At 37.2% G+C, this 17,456-nt stretch overlaps 1 protein-coding gene across 1 annotated transcript; it reads right to left on the bottom strand.

The window, feature by feature from the left end:
* Positions 1–912: 912 nt before the first annotated feature.
* On the bottom strand, positions 913–15,817 carry CASP7 (caspase 7, apoptosis-related cysteine peptidase). Its single transcript, XM_009699185.1, has 6 exons — positions 15,777–15,817; positions 5,212–5,360; positions 4,188–4,316; positions 3,551–3,726; positions 1,891–2,029; positions 913–1,257 (listed from the first exon to the last, which is right to left on the bottom strand). The coding sequence occupies exons 1-6, from the start codon at positions 15,815–15,817 to the stop codon at positions 1,034–1,036; spliced, it is 858 nt and encodes a 285-aa protein (XP_009697487.1). The 3' UTR covers positions 913–1,033.
* Between the last annotated feature and the right edge of the window lie 1,639 nt (positions 15,818–17,456).

The following is a 17,456-nucleotide window of genomic DNA, read 5'->3' as shown; positions in this document are numbered from 1 at the left end:
GTAATTCCAAAATACAAAATCAAGACCGTACAGTAACTAAAAAGGCACTTCTGGTTTCTGATTCTAGTAAGCATTTCCAGTCTTGGCAAAATTCCTCACAATCAGAAGCTGTATCTAAACATACATTTGTTACTGGAACACATAATTCTATAATTTCAACATGAAATTTTAATGTTTTATAACAAAGCCTTGGCATTAAATTTCCGTTGGGTCAAAACTTCTATCAACAAGCAGACATTTTTATTTCTGCAAGCAGAAAAACTGCAATACTACTGTTTCAGGCTGTTCTATTAATTGTCATTTGCAAGGCAAAAATCTTTACAATGGCGCTTTAATAAGGCATCATCCAATCAGTTTGCTAATCTTTTACAAAGATTTTGATTTTTCTATTTGTTACATTTCCATACTACTCAGGTAAATCATCTGCAAATATTGATTTTTTTATTTATCCATCTTATGCTAGAGTGATAACTAAGTAAACTGACTTCCAGATTAAGCATAGAACAACCATTAGTCTTCATTAATAATGTTCATAAAAGGAAATGAATATATTGGACTAAGAAACACCTTTTTAACTAGCTACAGACTGTTTCATCAGTGGACATACCCATAATATGATGGTCTGGAAATTTCTGAGGAAGTTATGGTTCCATGAGCTAGCAGTGAAAGAAAAGATGGAGTCTCACAATTTAATTTTTTTTGTTCTTAATTTACAATCTGTTTTCCGGAATAAACCTTTATGGGTTAGGTAGCTGACTCTCAGAACATCTTCAGTAGCCATAAATGATGACAGCCAGACTAAGGGAAACCAAGATACAGTAATTAGTATTAGCTGTCAGGTTGGCCCACAGCATTTATTTCTTCTTTAAAATATTGCATATTGTCCATCCATCAGATACCCCAGCTTATACAATATAAAAATCTAGTGTAATTACATTCCTGTTATTAAAAATGTGTTACTCCAGTTTATAATCAAATCTTCATCCAAAACCATATCCTGATCTTTCATCACTGGCTGCATTAAAATACACTTTCAGAAGTAAAGTTCCTTAGTGAGCATAGAGACCACGCAGGGAATCTGCTTCTTCTCACTGAAGCGTGGATCATCAGACTGTGATTCAAAATTTGTGGCAACCACATAGTTGACCCGTGTGAGGATCTGCATGATCTCAAGTTGTTTTCCATGCTCATTTAGCACAGAGCACAGAGACTGCACAAACCAGGAGCCTCTTCCAGGATTCCTCCAGGAGTAATAACCTTACAGGAAAGACGGATAGGAAAGTACATGGGGTTATTTTTCCTCTTTTTTCTTATTATCTTGTGGTGAAGAATGGAATGGCAGAGAGAGATTTGTGGAAGATTCTGGTCAAAGAGTAACAACACACACACAGAAAGTTTAATTCTTATAGTGTGTGTCACAGGTCCTTCTTCATTAAAGTGGAGAATAATGTGTATTAACTCTCCAAACTTCATACTACTAAAGTAGCATTCTATATTTTTGCATTTGGGAAACTGCAAGAAGTAAGATTTCATGTTTTTCCTCTCGAAGAATAAGTTACGTGCTGTAACTGTTCCTCCTCCTGCCTTCATCACATATTCAGCCTACTCACTAAACTGGGACATGGAAGGGCAGGATTCCCAGAAAATAGTACTGCCTTCACCAACTGCAATGTCTGTGTCTTCTCATCTGCCAAATCTGGGCTCTCTCCTGTTCCCGCTACAGCTAGTGTAAAAGAGGTGGATACAACACACTGGCCCAACATACGCTGGGCCTTAGTGTTTTGTCCATCAATGTATAATGCATCACCAATAAGGGTCAGTCTACAACCAAGTCAATATAGGTGATAAGGTTTTAGGCTTCTATCCTTTCCCTGATCCCATTTTCTTTACCTGGCACTGTGGAATATGCAAACAGAAAATCTGCTTCTACTGGGATTTTGTATCTCGGATTGGCATCTGTTTCCAGAGTGTCATTTGCAGGTCCAGAGTCAGTTTGTATACCTTCATCGAATTCAGAGCCTCTGCATGCCTGAAAGTCATGAAGACAAAGAACTTGTCCAATAAGGAGAAATAAGGTGTTATAAAAATAAGTATTCATTAACATTTTTTAATGGATAGAGTTTTAAGCAGTACTTTGCATGTATTAGAAGCAGAAATGCAATTCTGGGGGACAGCTAATTGGTCAGTGGTAAAGTTACTAGTTTACCCATTTTAAAATATACAGCCTGTACAGTGAAGGGAGGTAATTGTGTTGCAGGCTGTGGATCTCAGTGGATTGTCAAAGCGCCAAGTCAGCATTAGCTTTACCCGTTATTTATTTTAGTAATCTAGAGTCATCCTCAGCACTCAATGATTACACCACGTCTTGTGCAGCATGACTTCTAGACATTTTCTTTTCAGTGGACTACACATTGTCTTTGGTTCCTGACATGCACAGCTGCAGCATTACATTTCACAGAACAACAAAATCACATCCCGAGATCATCTAGTCCAATTCCCCTTCTCAAGCAGGGACAGCTACAGCAGACATTCAGGACCGTGTCCAGTTGGGTTTGGAATGTCTCCACAGAGGGAGACTCTACAATCTGGGCAACGTGTTCCAGTGTTTGACCACCCATTTCAAGTATATTGCATTTTTACCATTTTTTCATTTCTCTCTTTTATTCTTAATTTCCTCTTAATCATGTGGTTTTGCTAAAGGGCACACTGGGACCACAGTTCAGGTTTGTAGGCTTCAGCTCTTGATGAGCAGCTTTGACTGACAGCTCTTGCAAAAAAAAAAAAAGGCAGTCTGATGGGCTTATATAACATGAGTTGGTTGCCTTTATTAAGATAATTTTAAAGGCAACAAAATACCCATTCCAAACTTATAATTAAGAAACATCACTTCAGTAGTATGAAGAGTCTAAAACAGACAGAGTTTTCACTTTGACGTTGAGGATTAATTGGTGGAACAGCCTAGGGAAAACCACATCTGCTGCAACTCCCATATGTACACAATACTATGATAAAAAAGATAATTCAGACCCATGGTATGTCAGTTAATACTGTTTGAAACAGCTGTCTTTAAAAGCTTAAGTAATATACAATTAATTATATGCTAAAGTGATAATGCAATATAATTTTTTAGGCTAGTGAGGGAGAGAAAAAATATTTCTTTTAGCAGAATGCAGTAATTTGTAGACACAGCCTTTATTCAAAGTGACCTAGACACTATTATTTCTATTGATAATCATGTACTGCCCTCAGCTTTGTCTGCACAAGGGGGAGTTTATCTTTCTGCTTGGAAGTTCATATATTACCAAGCACAAAGAGAAACCATGTACAAAATTACAATGACAGTATGTTCTTTACATCTGTGAACCTTGTATATAAATTATCTTTTAAAAACCAAGCCACTCATAGTCAACTTCTCTCAACATATTTTTTCACAAAACCTCCAGCAAAATTCAGTAAGTTAACCTACAGGGCTCTTCTAGAGCAGACAACCAACACACCATGTTTTCTCCACTGCAGCAGTAGGATACTATATTTACCTTAGGGCTATTACCTGAATGAAAAATAATTTGGGTTTGCCTACAAGGCTTTTACACTTGTCTCCTCTGAATAGCGCAGTCAGACTCTTGATGGCCATGGGTCCATCAGTGCCATAGATGAGGCCTTCTTCCCCATGGCTTAGAAGGATACAGGCAAAACAAGCGGCATCACTGTGATTCTCCTCAGCAGCTACAAATCAAATAAAAGGAAGCAATATTTTAAATGAAATTTAGCAAACACATTTTTCTGAGACTAAATATACATTGGGTCTCTGCTGGAAGGCATAAGAAGGAGTGGATAAAGATAATAAAACCCACTTTTTAGTAATGCAATAAGTACCTTGAATACAAGAATGAATCACCAGAGTCCACAGGGTGGACTCTTTATCTTAACATGACAAGGCTCTTCACCTAATACATTGGACAGGCGCTTTGCCCAATATGACAAGAAAACTGTGTATTTCTGAATGGATGTTGGAGGAAGAGGTGGGGAATTAAGCCTAATCCATTAAGAAACTGAATCCTTCTATATAGAAAATTGCATGTAGTTGGGCCTAAGCAATCTGTTCTAATTTGAACTGCTTTGAGCTGGGGGTAGATCCGGTGACTTTCACAGGTCTTTTCCACTCTAAATTATTTTATGATTTTTACCTTGCTTCAGTAATTTTTCCATATCATCACGGCTTCGGTCATTGTATGTGTAAACCTCAAACCCTAAGTTTCTAAAACTCTTAGCTAGATCTCCAGCATCTTTATCAGTGCCGTTGCGTGTACCCATTCCTGTCAGAAAACAAAGAATATGGTTGATCGCACATTACACAATTCAAAATAATTCACGCGTTCAAAGGTAAATTTTTAGGTTTATAATTAATAAACATAAACAATGTCATGGTCACATGATTTTAAAACAATCCCCTAATAGCATTCTCAGCGTTGAGAACAAATTGTGAGATTTATTTTAATACGAAATAATGCCAGGTTAATAATAATATTAACACGCATCTTATCCTGAAAAAAGTTGGCATGCCTCTGGCACCTTGCAACATAGGACCTCTATGGATGATTCTATCTCCTTTTGGTTACACAGTGCAACATATGCATAAAGCACCCCAAGGAAAAACTGTTGAAAAGAGTCCCTGTGATACCCACATAAAAGAAACTGATGTAAATTCTTTGGAGTAAACACTTCATTTAGTGTGTCTGCCAGGTGTATAGGAAAAGACCTATAAAGTTGACTATAACACAAGTATCTGTCTGCTTTGAAACCGTACATGGTCTGAAAAATTAAATGCAGGAGTGTGAACAGAGCACAGCTACATCTATTAGCTTTTGTGGCTCATAGCTGCAGCTCAGGGACAGAGAAGTTATAACATGGGCTGCAGATGCCAAAGTTCTAATTTTAACAACACAGCTTTAAACTCTGGGACAAAGATTTAGTTTGAAGTTGGCAGAGCAAGGTGACATGCTCTTTGAAAGATACACTGCAAAGAAACTGCAAAGAGCCGCTCTAATGTAAGTGCTAAAGAACAGGAATAAATTGTAGGAACAGCTATTTCTCAAAAAAGGTAAATATAGTCATTAAAATTCTATGTCCTAAAAATGAAATGTTTATTGATTAATGAAAGTATAAAAATTGTAAAGTCTCTAATGAGTATCATCAAAGGAAGAACATTACCTGTTTTGTCTTCAAAATTTTTGTTGTTTATAATAATACATTTGCCAACTTTCTTGTAGTCCATATTATACTGGAATGTGGGTGTAACAATTCGGTACTGATTACTGAGAGAGGACTTTGGCTGTTCTTCTTCTCCATTTTTCTTTTTTCTAGGTGAACCAGATGAAATTATTGTTAGTGGCCAGTCACATGCATTGTGCCTATTTATCTTAATTCAAACAATTCGGGCAGCCCTACCCAATGTTTTTTCTTCTCTAATGTTTGTTTTCTTCCTTCATATTTCAGATCGAGGCATCAAGATCTCGTGATTTCCATGAAGTGATTATTGTATGCAGTTGGATTCTGATGATGGTAAAATGACTCTAGAATGAATAGCAGCCAACAGTAGTATACACAGATCCTGACCCACAGATAAAACAAATGGCCTTAACATGAAGTCAGGCTGGCAGTAACCTTTTGCAAACTATGGTTCTAGACTTATTTTACTCTTACTATAAATAATTCATGGAAGGACATACAGATCTCCCTTAATAACTATTCCAAGCACAAGAAGATAGGCAGTTTACCCAATGGCATGATAGGATTTTTTATTGAATCATCATCATCCTCAAATTCTCTGAAGATTAAGTCCAAGCAGTAGGTATTTTCTACTGATAAAGGTTATAGATGTGAACAGGTCATGTGTTAATTTGGTCTGCAAAACAGCAGTCTGAACCTATGCAAAAAACTAAGCACATTTTAGTGTAATCATCAATACCTGAACCTCACTTCAAACAACCAAAACAAATCAAAACGAGATATAAATGTTCTCTGTTAATATGACTATGTACTGACCTTTCCGCTATGTGCAGGAGTCTTAGATTGGATCAGAAAAAGATGCAAAGGGATAGCACAGACATTACTCACTAATTTATTCTAAATGAAGTATTAAGAACAAATCAATTACAGCTAGCATGCACATCTGAAGTATAACCATAGGGAACGCAGCAGTACTTGCTTTCAGAGGTAGAATTTTTGGTCCAAGCAAGTGGCTTCAGATGTTGGTAAGATCTTCTCAAGCAGAACTGAAGCCAGTGAGAGCCTATCAAAGGTCTGATTCAACCTCAGAACTATAAACAAGCTTTGGAGCAAGCCCAGTTAGAGACAATGCTCAGGAAAGGCAGAAGTTATCAGCACGTCTCTTATTTGGTCCAGCATTCTGGTTCCAATAGTATTTATTGCTGATGTCTGAGAGGAAACATAACCTACTTTTGCAGCACAAATAGCTGTATAATACAGTTTATTTTTAACAAAATTAGATTTTTCCCATAATCTCAATTAATTTAAGTACTTTCACTATTCTCACTCTGACATCTTTCTAAAGAATTACTTCAATAATAGCCTGTAGACATGAGATCGCTACGAATTGATTAAATGTTGTTTAGGTAATCTACTTTCTTACCTTCCTGATTTAACAATTGTTATCTTTTAGCTTTAAGTGTTCTCTTCTTTATTACTAAAGGACAAGACTAATTGGAAACTATAACAAACCTTCTCTAGCTGATTCATTGTGTTTAAATGCTACTGCAATTCAGTTTTAAAACAGCTGCTTATCTCTGAGTGTCCTCATCTTCTGTTACAAAGGGCCAAATTAAATAGCTGCACCTGGCAGGCTTTCTCTGTACTCTTTTTACATGTAACCATCCTAAATAATTTCCTCTCTTAGACTTCTCTTACAGACTACAAAACAAGATACTGAATCATACCTAATTGAGGATTTTGTCTGATACTCTGGAAGTACATTTTTTTCTGACAAATCACAAATATTGGTGTTCTCCCTGCATACTGCTTCTTGAGGGGTCTGGAAGCAATAATTAAATATGCTTTGCCTCAAGAAAAGATTTTAACCACTTTAAGGAATTAACCACAGCTGTATGATGTTAATACTACATTTGACTTTCAAAGAGATCTTCGATTCTTATTTTAGCCTAAAATTCCCCCTGGTCCTACATCACTAGACAGCTCTCCAGCAAAGACAGAAAAAGAAATTTCAGAACAACAAATAACCACTCAGGCTGATGAAGAGGCTAATTTCCTCAGTCCACACTGGATTGAAGTTTCTACAGATTTATCTGGCTTCACTGACTTCCTGAAAGAGCTGTACAACTAACAGCAGCAGTTACATGCAATAGGATATTTTCAAGGGTATTGTACACAAATTTCATTTATGTCTAACCCATGAACAGTGGTGAACACTCAGAACAGATCCACATGAGCAGTATGGTATCACGTTTGCACTGTCAGATCACTTCCAGCATTCTAGGAGAGCAAACTCTAGTCCAGGAGTCATGCAGCCACATTACCCCACAAAAAGCCTTGCTGAAAATAGCTGTTGGGGTTAAGTGGCATAATAACTTAACCACACAACTTCTCTGGAACCACTTCACTTCCGAGTTCAATAGTTTGCACTCATTCATGCAGAAACGCTTGGGAGTTTAAGGGATGTAGCTACTACTGCTGGTATTACCAAAAGTACACCAGAGGCTCTATGCCAGTCGATGTCAAATGTCCCAGACAAGCCTCATCAGCACAGTAGCACACATAACTCTATCGTTTCCCCATTCCTTTATAGAAGATAGTATGGTTTTGTTCTAATGATTCCTTCCAAGCTGAACAGACTAACAAGATACTAAGCAACCACAGCATGCTTTGTAGGGTTACGCCTATCATTTCTTTACTGGCAGACAACAAAAAGTTCCAGAAATCTTTTGGTATCTGTCCAAACTGAATGAATGAGGAAACAAAGGTTGTGGAGTATACATATCCTGGGCCTGCAGTCCAGACAGGAATTGTTTTTTGAAGATTCTGTTTTCTGTGTCAACACAGTGCAATATGGGAATTGCCTGACTGGACTAAACTGACAGTATAAGGTCCAACTCTTCAGTTTCAACAAGCTAAATCATACCTTGTAATAATGACTAATAAAGTAATAAATATGTAATAAACAGTCCTTAAGGGAAATGCCCTGTCAGTGATAGGCTGGCTTATAAGTGAAAGCCTAAAGCTTTCCAGCTAAATTTTTATTTTCTAAGCTTTGAACTGGACACATGTTAATATGAACATTTACTGCTGTTATTCTTACTAAGCTTTCTAATCACCGTATTTTCCGAAAGGGTTTCCATGGGTTAGTTATGTGCTGTTATAAAATGCTTTAAACTACTTGCCCTCAGTTTTATCTTATACTGTTTCTCTGACATCCAGAGTCTTTAATTTCCCTCTTTTGGGATTCAAATCTGACCAGACTAAATAGAAACTTGAATTTTATGACTGTTTACTCTTTCTTTAGCTTTTAGTTATAACTGCGCCACAACTCCTCACTCCGCTAGTGGTCACTGATCTTTCCCTTAGACAGAAGTAGTCTTCCTATCAGTGGTCTCACATATTTCCTGTTCTCTCCTTTCAGTCAAGAGTTCAGCAAAACTGAAACTCCACTCTGGCACCCTCATATAGCCTGCCCATTTTCACCCTTACTCTGTCTCTAAATCCAGGCCTTAGGCTTGACAATGGTATGTCTGGGAATGTAGTTGTATCAAGTCTAGACCAATTTGGTGTCAACCCTGGGAAAATCACTATTATCAACTTCTCACTTTTCAAATATAAAACTAAAGTTACCCATGACATTTATAATTTTGTTATTGAACTTTTAAATAGTAAAGGCCGAATTTCTTATCACCATGAGTGGCTAAAATTCTGTCAAAGTCAATGCAGATACTTCACTTGCACCAATAGCGAACTTGATTGTCTAAAGGACTACTTATCACAACAAACTTCCTTTTCTGTTACACTTTGGGTAAATTACCATTTCAGTATGTATGGACAGGACAAGAGGAAACGGTCTCAAGTTGTGCCAGGGGAGGTTCAGGCTGGATATTAGGAAGAACTTCTTCACTGTAAGAGTCGTTAGGCATTGGAACAGGCTCCCCAGGGAGGTGGTGGACTCACCATTCCTGGAGGTGTTCAAAAAATGTTTAGATGTGGCACTTCAAGACATGGTTTAGTGGGTTTAGTGGGCATGGTGGCATCGGGTATACGGTTGGACTTGATGATCTTTGAGGTCTCTTCCAACCATAATGATTCTATGATTCTATGACTCTATGATATCAAGATTTAAGGATAAAAGTATCACTGCTATCATTTAACTATACCTAAAGATTATTTTCAATAACAATTTTACTGAAAGCAGTGTCTTTTAGCAGCTGAGATTTCCGCTCCTTTGGCTTCCTTTCTACTGGCATTTTCCTGCACTTTCTTTGCTACCGTATATTAGTATGACATACCAACATACTAAGAATCCACATGCAGGAGAATGGCTTCTTTGAGTGTTGCAGTCTCTCATCATCTCTCCCACCTGCTACAGCCAAGCTCTTGCACTCAGGTCTGCCAGCCCTCCAGAGTAACAAGTGTTTCAGTGAGAACCGGCTGCTTAACTTGAAGTGTAGTGTGATATATTTCCATGGCGAAGGTCTTCACTTTCCATCACATTACATAATTAATGTCAGCTGTGTAGTCTGGTGTTGCCTACCTTTGTGCAAGGTGTAAAGGTCAGTGACTGTAAAAAAACCTTCTGCTCTAAGCAAGCTGGTCTGCTGTAACTATATGGACTCCCCTTGGAACAGTACCAGCATAATGCAGAGACAGTTCTCATGAGAAGAGTGGATGAAAGGGAAACATTAAGAAGAAAGTGCAATCTCTAGGGTAGAAACTGTTACACCAATCCATTTACCAAACCTCAACATTAACAATGATTAAAAAGAGGATGATAGTAACCGACAGACAACAGAGCTCTTCTGAAAACATGAGCTGCTTGGCCTTAAAAGCAATGTGACACTTAGCACACAGAAGAAACGTCTCTCCCTGGAAAAGAACAGTTACTTAAATAGCCATATGGGCAGGAGATAAGATGAATAAAGACAAATTTCACAATCATCACTTCCCAGCGACAGGATGGGAGCAGTTTCCTGTTTGGTTTTTTCCTTTTTGTCTGCTTTTCTGAGAGGAGATTAATGTGTTAATCAAAATGAACTCTAAAAATGATATTACAGAGAGATATCTGAGCTTTGAAAATGGCTATAGTCCCTTTCTCTCCCAGGAAAGTTAGGGACTTTTGTTGCTGTACTGAAAAATGTAAGCAGATAAAAAAATTCTACAATTATGATACTATTAAATTTAAGGAAGTTGACATTCAGAGGTGGGTGGAAAAGGCTAAACTGATTACATTTATTTCTGTTTGAAGTACACACACACAAAAGAAGAAAACTCTGTCTTACTCTTGCTCTATGAGGTTCAGTAAATTTGGGCTTTACTTGACAAGGAATATCACAGAACATTGTGATAGTTTTTACTCTGGCATGCTTCTTTAATACAATGTGCAATCATATATAATTTTTTAATGACTGGTAACAGGTTTATGTTAAAAGGAAAATTTGCCTTATAAAATATGCTACCTTTACAAAACACATCACCTCCGGATCCCTTCTGGAGTCCCCATGCCTTTTGGCATTGGAAAGTACTTTTATTCTAGTTTCTGTCACATTGTCAGCCTTTCTGCCAAGACCAGGCAAGAAGATTACAGCAGTGGTACAATGACAAAGTCCATAGTACAAAACTTCTCAAGTAATCCATCAGCATCCACCAGAACTTTCATACACTTAATGATGCGAGATGCAAGGTATCTTAAAACTGCAATGCTCTTTATCCTATTACAAACAACTGAGATATTTCACTCATGACTTTTACATTTGGGGACATCTTTAAAGGCTTCATTTGAATAAAATCCCCATTGAGCTACAATACTGTGAAGAAAGTGTATGGGACAACACATTATTTTTAAGACCTCTGAAGAAACTTATGTAGCCTATAGTCCCGATTTAATTTTATGCAGTTTGTGTGGCTCTATGCTGCTCTTTTTGTCTAAAATCCCCACTCTGTCTATTATTGCATGCACAGTATAAATGATGTTTGCGACTACTGCTCATCACAAGCACTATGTTTGCTCTCCTGGGTAAAAATCCTGGATTGGATTTATTTTTTTTTAAATACGCAGTTAAAGGATAGATAGGAAACCATGAAAATGCAAAGAGGATTGTGTTTGAATTCACAAAGAGTCACCAAGCTATATGTAGTAAAACTGAGTGTGCTGGAGACCAATACAGAGTTATTCTTCCAAAAGAAGTGAACAAGGAACAGAATTAATACATTAGACAAACCAAGGTTCAATATTTTGTTCTATGTTTCTACCTTAGTCTCAATAATTAGCGGTCTATTCATATGTCTGATGCTTTCTGATGATCATGCATTAATATGTCTTACTCCTACATAACCTTCTGTCCAAACTGCCAGCTTTAATACTTTTATCCAGCTTTAATACTTTTATCCAGTCTAATTTCACTGTATTTAGTACACCTCTAATTACTGTGCACTCTCCCCTCTTTGAATTTTTTTTCTCTTGAAACCTATTGGCAATAACAAGCAAAAGACACTTGTTAAACCTGACTAAAGCTTTTTAGATCTTAAGTTCTTTAAGGCAGACTCTTTGTTCTTTGTCAGATCCGTTTTGGTAAAGTGTCACACAGATTTAAGAGCTGCATGCAAATAATAGATTATCCTGTTGCCTTTTCCCATTAATATTGCATCAGGTTGGCAGAGCAGCAACATTTCTGGACAACAAGAATGTGTCAGTATTTGAATTGTCTTTTATAAAAATGAATATTCCTTTACTGTTAAAAATCAGAAAGCATAAATTACACAGGATAAGGACTAAGCATTAACTATAAGGGTTAGACCAAATACTAAAACTGTATTACATGGCATTTGATGGTGTGATCTTGGGTCACAGCCAAGAAGGCAGCATGCTAGAATACTAAGTGAAGTCTACAATAAATACTAACAGGAGCCACTGCAGGAAACATTGGCATTTGGGAGATCTCAGTTCTGTTTCCAACCTGAATGTCACATGTTGTGGGCTCACAAATCTTTTCTCCTGAACATACTCCAATGGCAGGTGCAATTTCCATCTCTCTCTTTTCAGACAGATAACGCCTTACCAAGGACTCTTTTGAAAGAGGTTAAATATAATTGTAAACAAAGAAAATAAATAGTATCCCTCACAATCTTTTTTTGAAACAAAGGTTACTCAGGCTTCCAAATTATTTGTCAGTAGATAAACTGAAAAACAGCTTAATAGTTGAAGCAAAAATCTCCTCAGGAAAAAGGGGCAACAGTAATGATATAGGATGAAGTTCAAGTAAATATTGCATACTTTCAATTTCCCTACTGAAAATTATTACCAAATGACTGCTGACTGATAGACTAGCATCAACAAACTAACCAGGCTTCAGAAGGCTATTTTGAAATATGCTCCAGATAAACGTTAAAAGAATATTTAAAAAATTTCTAATATTAAAGTCAGAATCTTTTCAACATAATAGAAAGTCCTCATTTAGGAGACAGAAGAAAAGTAGTCCTACAAAACTGAACATAAAAGTTCTCCAAAAAGCATCTAAACATTATTTCACCTATATTGCTCACTATGGCAAGGAGATATCTTACACAAAAGGCATGAAAACTGACAGCTGCAATTTAGAATAGCAAACATAAACAACACAATACAAAAAAACTCCCAGAACAAAACCCAGTCAAATAGTCCTAGACTTCTGTTCCCTCTAATGGTCTTGATTTGTCTCGTAATGAAATTTTAAATTATGGTGAAACATGCCAAACTGATAACACTGAAGTCTAAAGTTCGTATTTATCAATGACATAGGAAGTCTGTGCAACCCTTGCATCTTCGTATACTACTCTGCTGAAGTGCCTAAACCTTGAGAGCCATTTTTGGAAAGGGGTGGAATAAAGGGAAACGGCAAGTGTGCTCACTCCCAGTGAATGCACCCTGCTTTCCTCCTGGGAGCAGGCCTACTAAAAGCAACAGGACTAGTCAGGCAGTAAAATAATGCCTGTTTGTAACTGTTATCAAGATCAGGTCCATAGTAATTATTTAGTGTCCAGTTTCTTTTTGAACTGTCAATTAGTTCATGACTTCTTAAGGACATCTTTGGAATTAGATTGTCAGCTGACTTAACAAAGCCAGTTTAAAAGTCACCAGAGGCAAAGCCTTTTGCTTGAATGAACCTGAAACTATGAAGCTAATGGAGACAGTACCTCTTGTTTCTTTGGAGACCCATGTCCCAAGCCCTCCACATAACTGTAAATACACTAATTTTGAAAGGAAAATATTGCTGTAGCAGTCTTGAAAGAAAGGAGTTAGGTAAACAATGGGACTATTTCCTTGAACTTATAAAGATAATAATAGAGCTGGGAGGGACCTAAGCTATCATTAACAAATGTTAAGCTATCATTAACAAATTCTTTGCTCAAGGCAGGACTGAGTTCATTCATCCAATAAAACAGTATCATATTAAAAACGTACTTTTGTTCTTACTATGAACCATGTAGCAGTACTGTTACAGATTTTGCATAAAATTCGCAAAATAAAATGCTTTAATTTTTTAAAAGTAATCCCGGTATTTCCCTAAGTTTCCTGTAGCATGCTATATCACCTTCAACAGTAGAACACAAGCCATAAAAAAATTTATTAAGATTATATGCTAGCTACACTTTGCTCAGTTAACCTGATGAAAAGTATTAAACAAACCAAAATGCTCATTTGGAGGGATACGTTCTGTTATCCACTAAGAACCACTTAGCTGTGCTCTGGAGGGAGAACTGAGTGTGAATCCTGCCTCTGCTATTGAGTAACTTTGGGAAAGTAACTGCGTATCTCTTGGTCTTAGTTTTTCCATTACAAAATGGAGCCTACACAAACTTATTTCATAAAACAGTTGTAGATTTCATGGCTTCTTTTCAGGGGGATACTAGACTACAGTCAACTAGAGAAGGAATTTAAAATCCCCTATTTTGTACATCTGTACAAAGTTTACGTCCAGAGCGTGTGAGGTAGCTTGCTGCCACATGCCTGCTGGAAAAAAATGCTTGAAACAAAGGCATTCTTACTGTCCACTATGGAGGTTTACAGTGGATCTCAGTCCACAAAGAAATTTCTACCTTTGGTTACTGCACATTAGCTTCCCTGAAGAGACAAAACCACTAGTGCCTGAACGTAATTATTTAACATCAACTGCAAAAATGACAGCGTTGCAGCCCACAGAATACGACACTTTGCAAAAGTATATTACAGCCCCAAAGGCCTCTGGGACCTTGGCTTAACAGTCAGGATATCACAGCATATCACATTGCAGCTACTCAGCTGAGCTACTGCAATGGCTATTTGAAAGTTCCTTTGAAACCACAGTTTAAAGTGTATTAGCCTGAATCACAATAAGGCGTCACCTACCACAAAGCTTCACAACGGCAACAGTCTCAGAGATGAACAAAATCAACTAGTGAGCTGCTACATGCTAACTGCAGTAACTGACACATCTGAGGGTGAGCACGCTTTCCATTCGATCTCTTGCAAAGCAAGCCACAAACCCTTACTCAGTAGTTTCTACAAACCTGCAGCTTCTGTCTAATCTGCAGAACATCTTTTAGATTTACACCCAACTTTTTTTTAAAAGATCCATTTATGGATCCATTGGATCCATTTACGAATTCTTTGCTTAGAGAAAGTGCCTCCTATCTTCTGATCTTCCATCACCTATATATTTGCACGGTACACTATATATTTGCATAGTACAATCAAATTATCTTTCAACTTCAGTTAGAGAAACTAAATACGTTTTAAAGCCCTCATTATGAGACATTTTTCACACCCTGAGCTACTCCTGTAGCTTTTTTGTCCCATTTTAGTTTCAGACCCTTCTCCAATTAGGAGGGAAAATCTTCTCTTAAGAACTTGGAAAACAGAGAAACTCAGTCCAGGACAACTGGAAACTCACTGTGTAATGAAAGGAGTTGAGTTTGAAAGAGCAAGCCTCAGACTACAACTTCTGGCATACTTTGTGTATTATATATACCTTTGGAGTTCTGACAGTTACATCTAAATATGTTTTCCTCTCCTTTTAACTATGTGTTAGTGATGGCCTTAACATAATTCAAATCAAAACCATGGCTGCAATTTTATTTATTACATACAAATGAAGCAGATGAAGCACTCTGGAGCTAAGACAGCTACACTTTGTAAAAAAAGTTTCAATACAGACCATTATGTCTAATATTGTTGACATTTCACAAGAGTTAAAAAAGACAAGAGGAAAAAAAAAAAGAAACAGGTAGCAGTATCCTAGTCTTTGTGCACTTATTAAGTATCATTTACAGCCTACATGACAATTTTGTGGTGTAATGCCTGCAGCAGAAAGGACCAAAACACAGTAAGCTCTAAACTCTCAACCATCAATTTCTAATTCATCTTCAGCTTCCTAATTAGCTGCATGGTATCTGCTGTGCTGGCATCACAATATTGTATGCAACATAATATTCAAATAACATCCCAAAGGTAAAATTTTACAAATAAAGCACATTGCTTGCTGAAAGATTTTCTGCTTATTTCTAGAAAACCTCCATGTACATACCTTCCATGGTTGTTCTGGAAATTGAAATCTTGCATGGCCATATCCTAGGTAGTATAAGGTACATAGGCAACTGCCAATTATGTGAAAAAAAAAGATGAAGCCTCTCTTATCTATCATAGGTACTAAGAGCAATTAACAGGTATATATATTGCTATATGGACTGCTTGGAAAATGACTCAAAATAAAGCAACCCTCTCAAATACTATTTCTCAGAGAACACTCTGGCTAGGATTAGCAACTGCAAAATGCCAGCAGAGTTATAATTAGCTTGATATAAGCGCTGAAACCAAACTCTTTTAGGGTATTCATTCATGATATTTCCAAACCGGTGGCAGAGAAGGAAGGAGATAAATAACATTCCACAGTACCTTGGCTCATCATCAAATGGTACTCCACACTGCATCTGAAAACAGCTTCAGCTTGTCCTCAAGAGCAAGTCTAATCTTCTTTGCTAATGCTAGGAGCCCACCATGCTCAGGGTTACACTGGAGAGTGAAACAGGATGCTTTCTGTGTTCAGGCCCAAAGATTTGCATGTGTCAGCAGTGGGTCACGCTGGACTTTTCTGTGGGGCTATTCAAACCCTCATAGCTATCACCCTGCAAGCTGAGGTCATGCAGGCCTGACCTACCTTTGCTGACAAGCGGAAAACACGCTCCCATCGCTCTGATTCTGTCACTGTTCCTATGTGGGAGTGTAGGAAAATACAGCAGATCTTGATCTGGAGGTGGGACAGTAGACTTCACTTTGTAATATGTCTTTGTTGCTTCTCTCAAAACCTGATCCACCATTACTACAGTATTTACAAAATGAATTTTTCTAAGAAAATAATACAAATTAAGACATGCAGTTTACAAAACCTCTTTGTATTCTAATTCATAGAACTATTTCCTATGTGTTTACCCTTAAACAGTTTTGGTTTATTATAAATTTGGCTTAATTTGTTTTTTGATTCCTTTGAAAACTTAAAAATTATACTACACAATAGCATTCCTCCAAATTTTGTATGATGACAGCCCAGTTTGTTGTAATGAAGGAAATAATTTACTATACTATAAAGGAATTAGGATACTTGACTCACTATTGATTGCTACAGATACAGTTCATGGATAACTCAGTGTTTGCTGTGCTTCACAAAATAAAGTCTCTAAGGAAACTGGAAACAAATATTGACTGTGAATTAATGAGTTCTTATACTTTAGACTAGATACTGTTTCAAGATACTTGGGCATTTCCTATATGGTACATCCAGTACGCGTCCAAGGGAAAGTACAAGCTCTGACCACAATTTTCACTAATTGTTAAATACTCCTGCAGCATTCTCCAGAAGTTGACTTCCAGATCTAAAGAGAGTAATAAAAATGAAACATCCCTGTTGCTCTACGTTAAAATCTCTTCATTGTCTTTGTAGGAGTTACCTTTAACAGACTGTAGATGCCAGAACCTATTCTTCTGAAATTTCATGTTCAGTGCTTTGGAGGAAAAATACAGTGATATTTAGCTTGTGCGAAGCAGAACCCACAAACTCCAAACAAAATTAAAATTATGTTGTGTGAGACTTTGGAGTTAGGATAGTAAAAGGAAAGATCATCACCCATTTACAGGATAGACTAAGGAGCAAAGAGATTTGCTTAGAGCCATAAAGGAAATGTGAGGCTGAACCAAGAGTTCAGTTCAGACC

This window comes from Cariama cristata, unplaced genomic scaffold, assembly GCF_000690535.1.
Source record: "Cariama cristata isolate BGI_N322 unplaced genomic scaffold, ASM69053v1 scaffold24734, whole genome shotgun sequence".
Lineage (NCBI taxonomy): Eukaryota > Metazoa > Chordata > Aves > Cariamiformes > Cariamidae > Cariama > Cariama cristata.
Note: the sequence above shows the minus strand (reverse complement) of the source record. Positions and strands in the feature narration are given on the sequence as shown.

Coding starts and splice junctions, on each gene's coding strand:
- CASP7 (XM_009699185.1), bottom strand. CDS start 15,817: ATGGCCATGCAAGATTTCAATTTCCAGAACAACCATGGAAG. Junction 3,727..4,187: donor GGAAAAATTACTGAAGCAAG/GTAAAAATCATA, acceptor TTTGATTTGTAG/CTGCTGAGGAGAATCACAGT. Junction 1,258..1,890: donor TGCATATTCCACAGTGCCAG/GTAAAGAAAATG, acceptor CTTTCCTGTAAG/GTTATTACTCCTGGAGGAAT.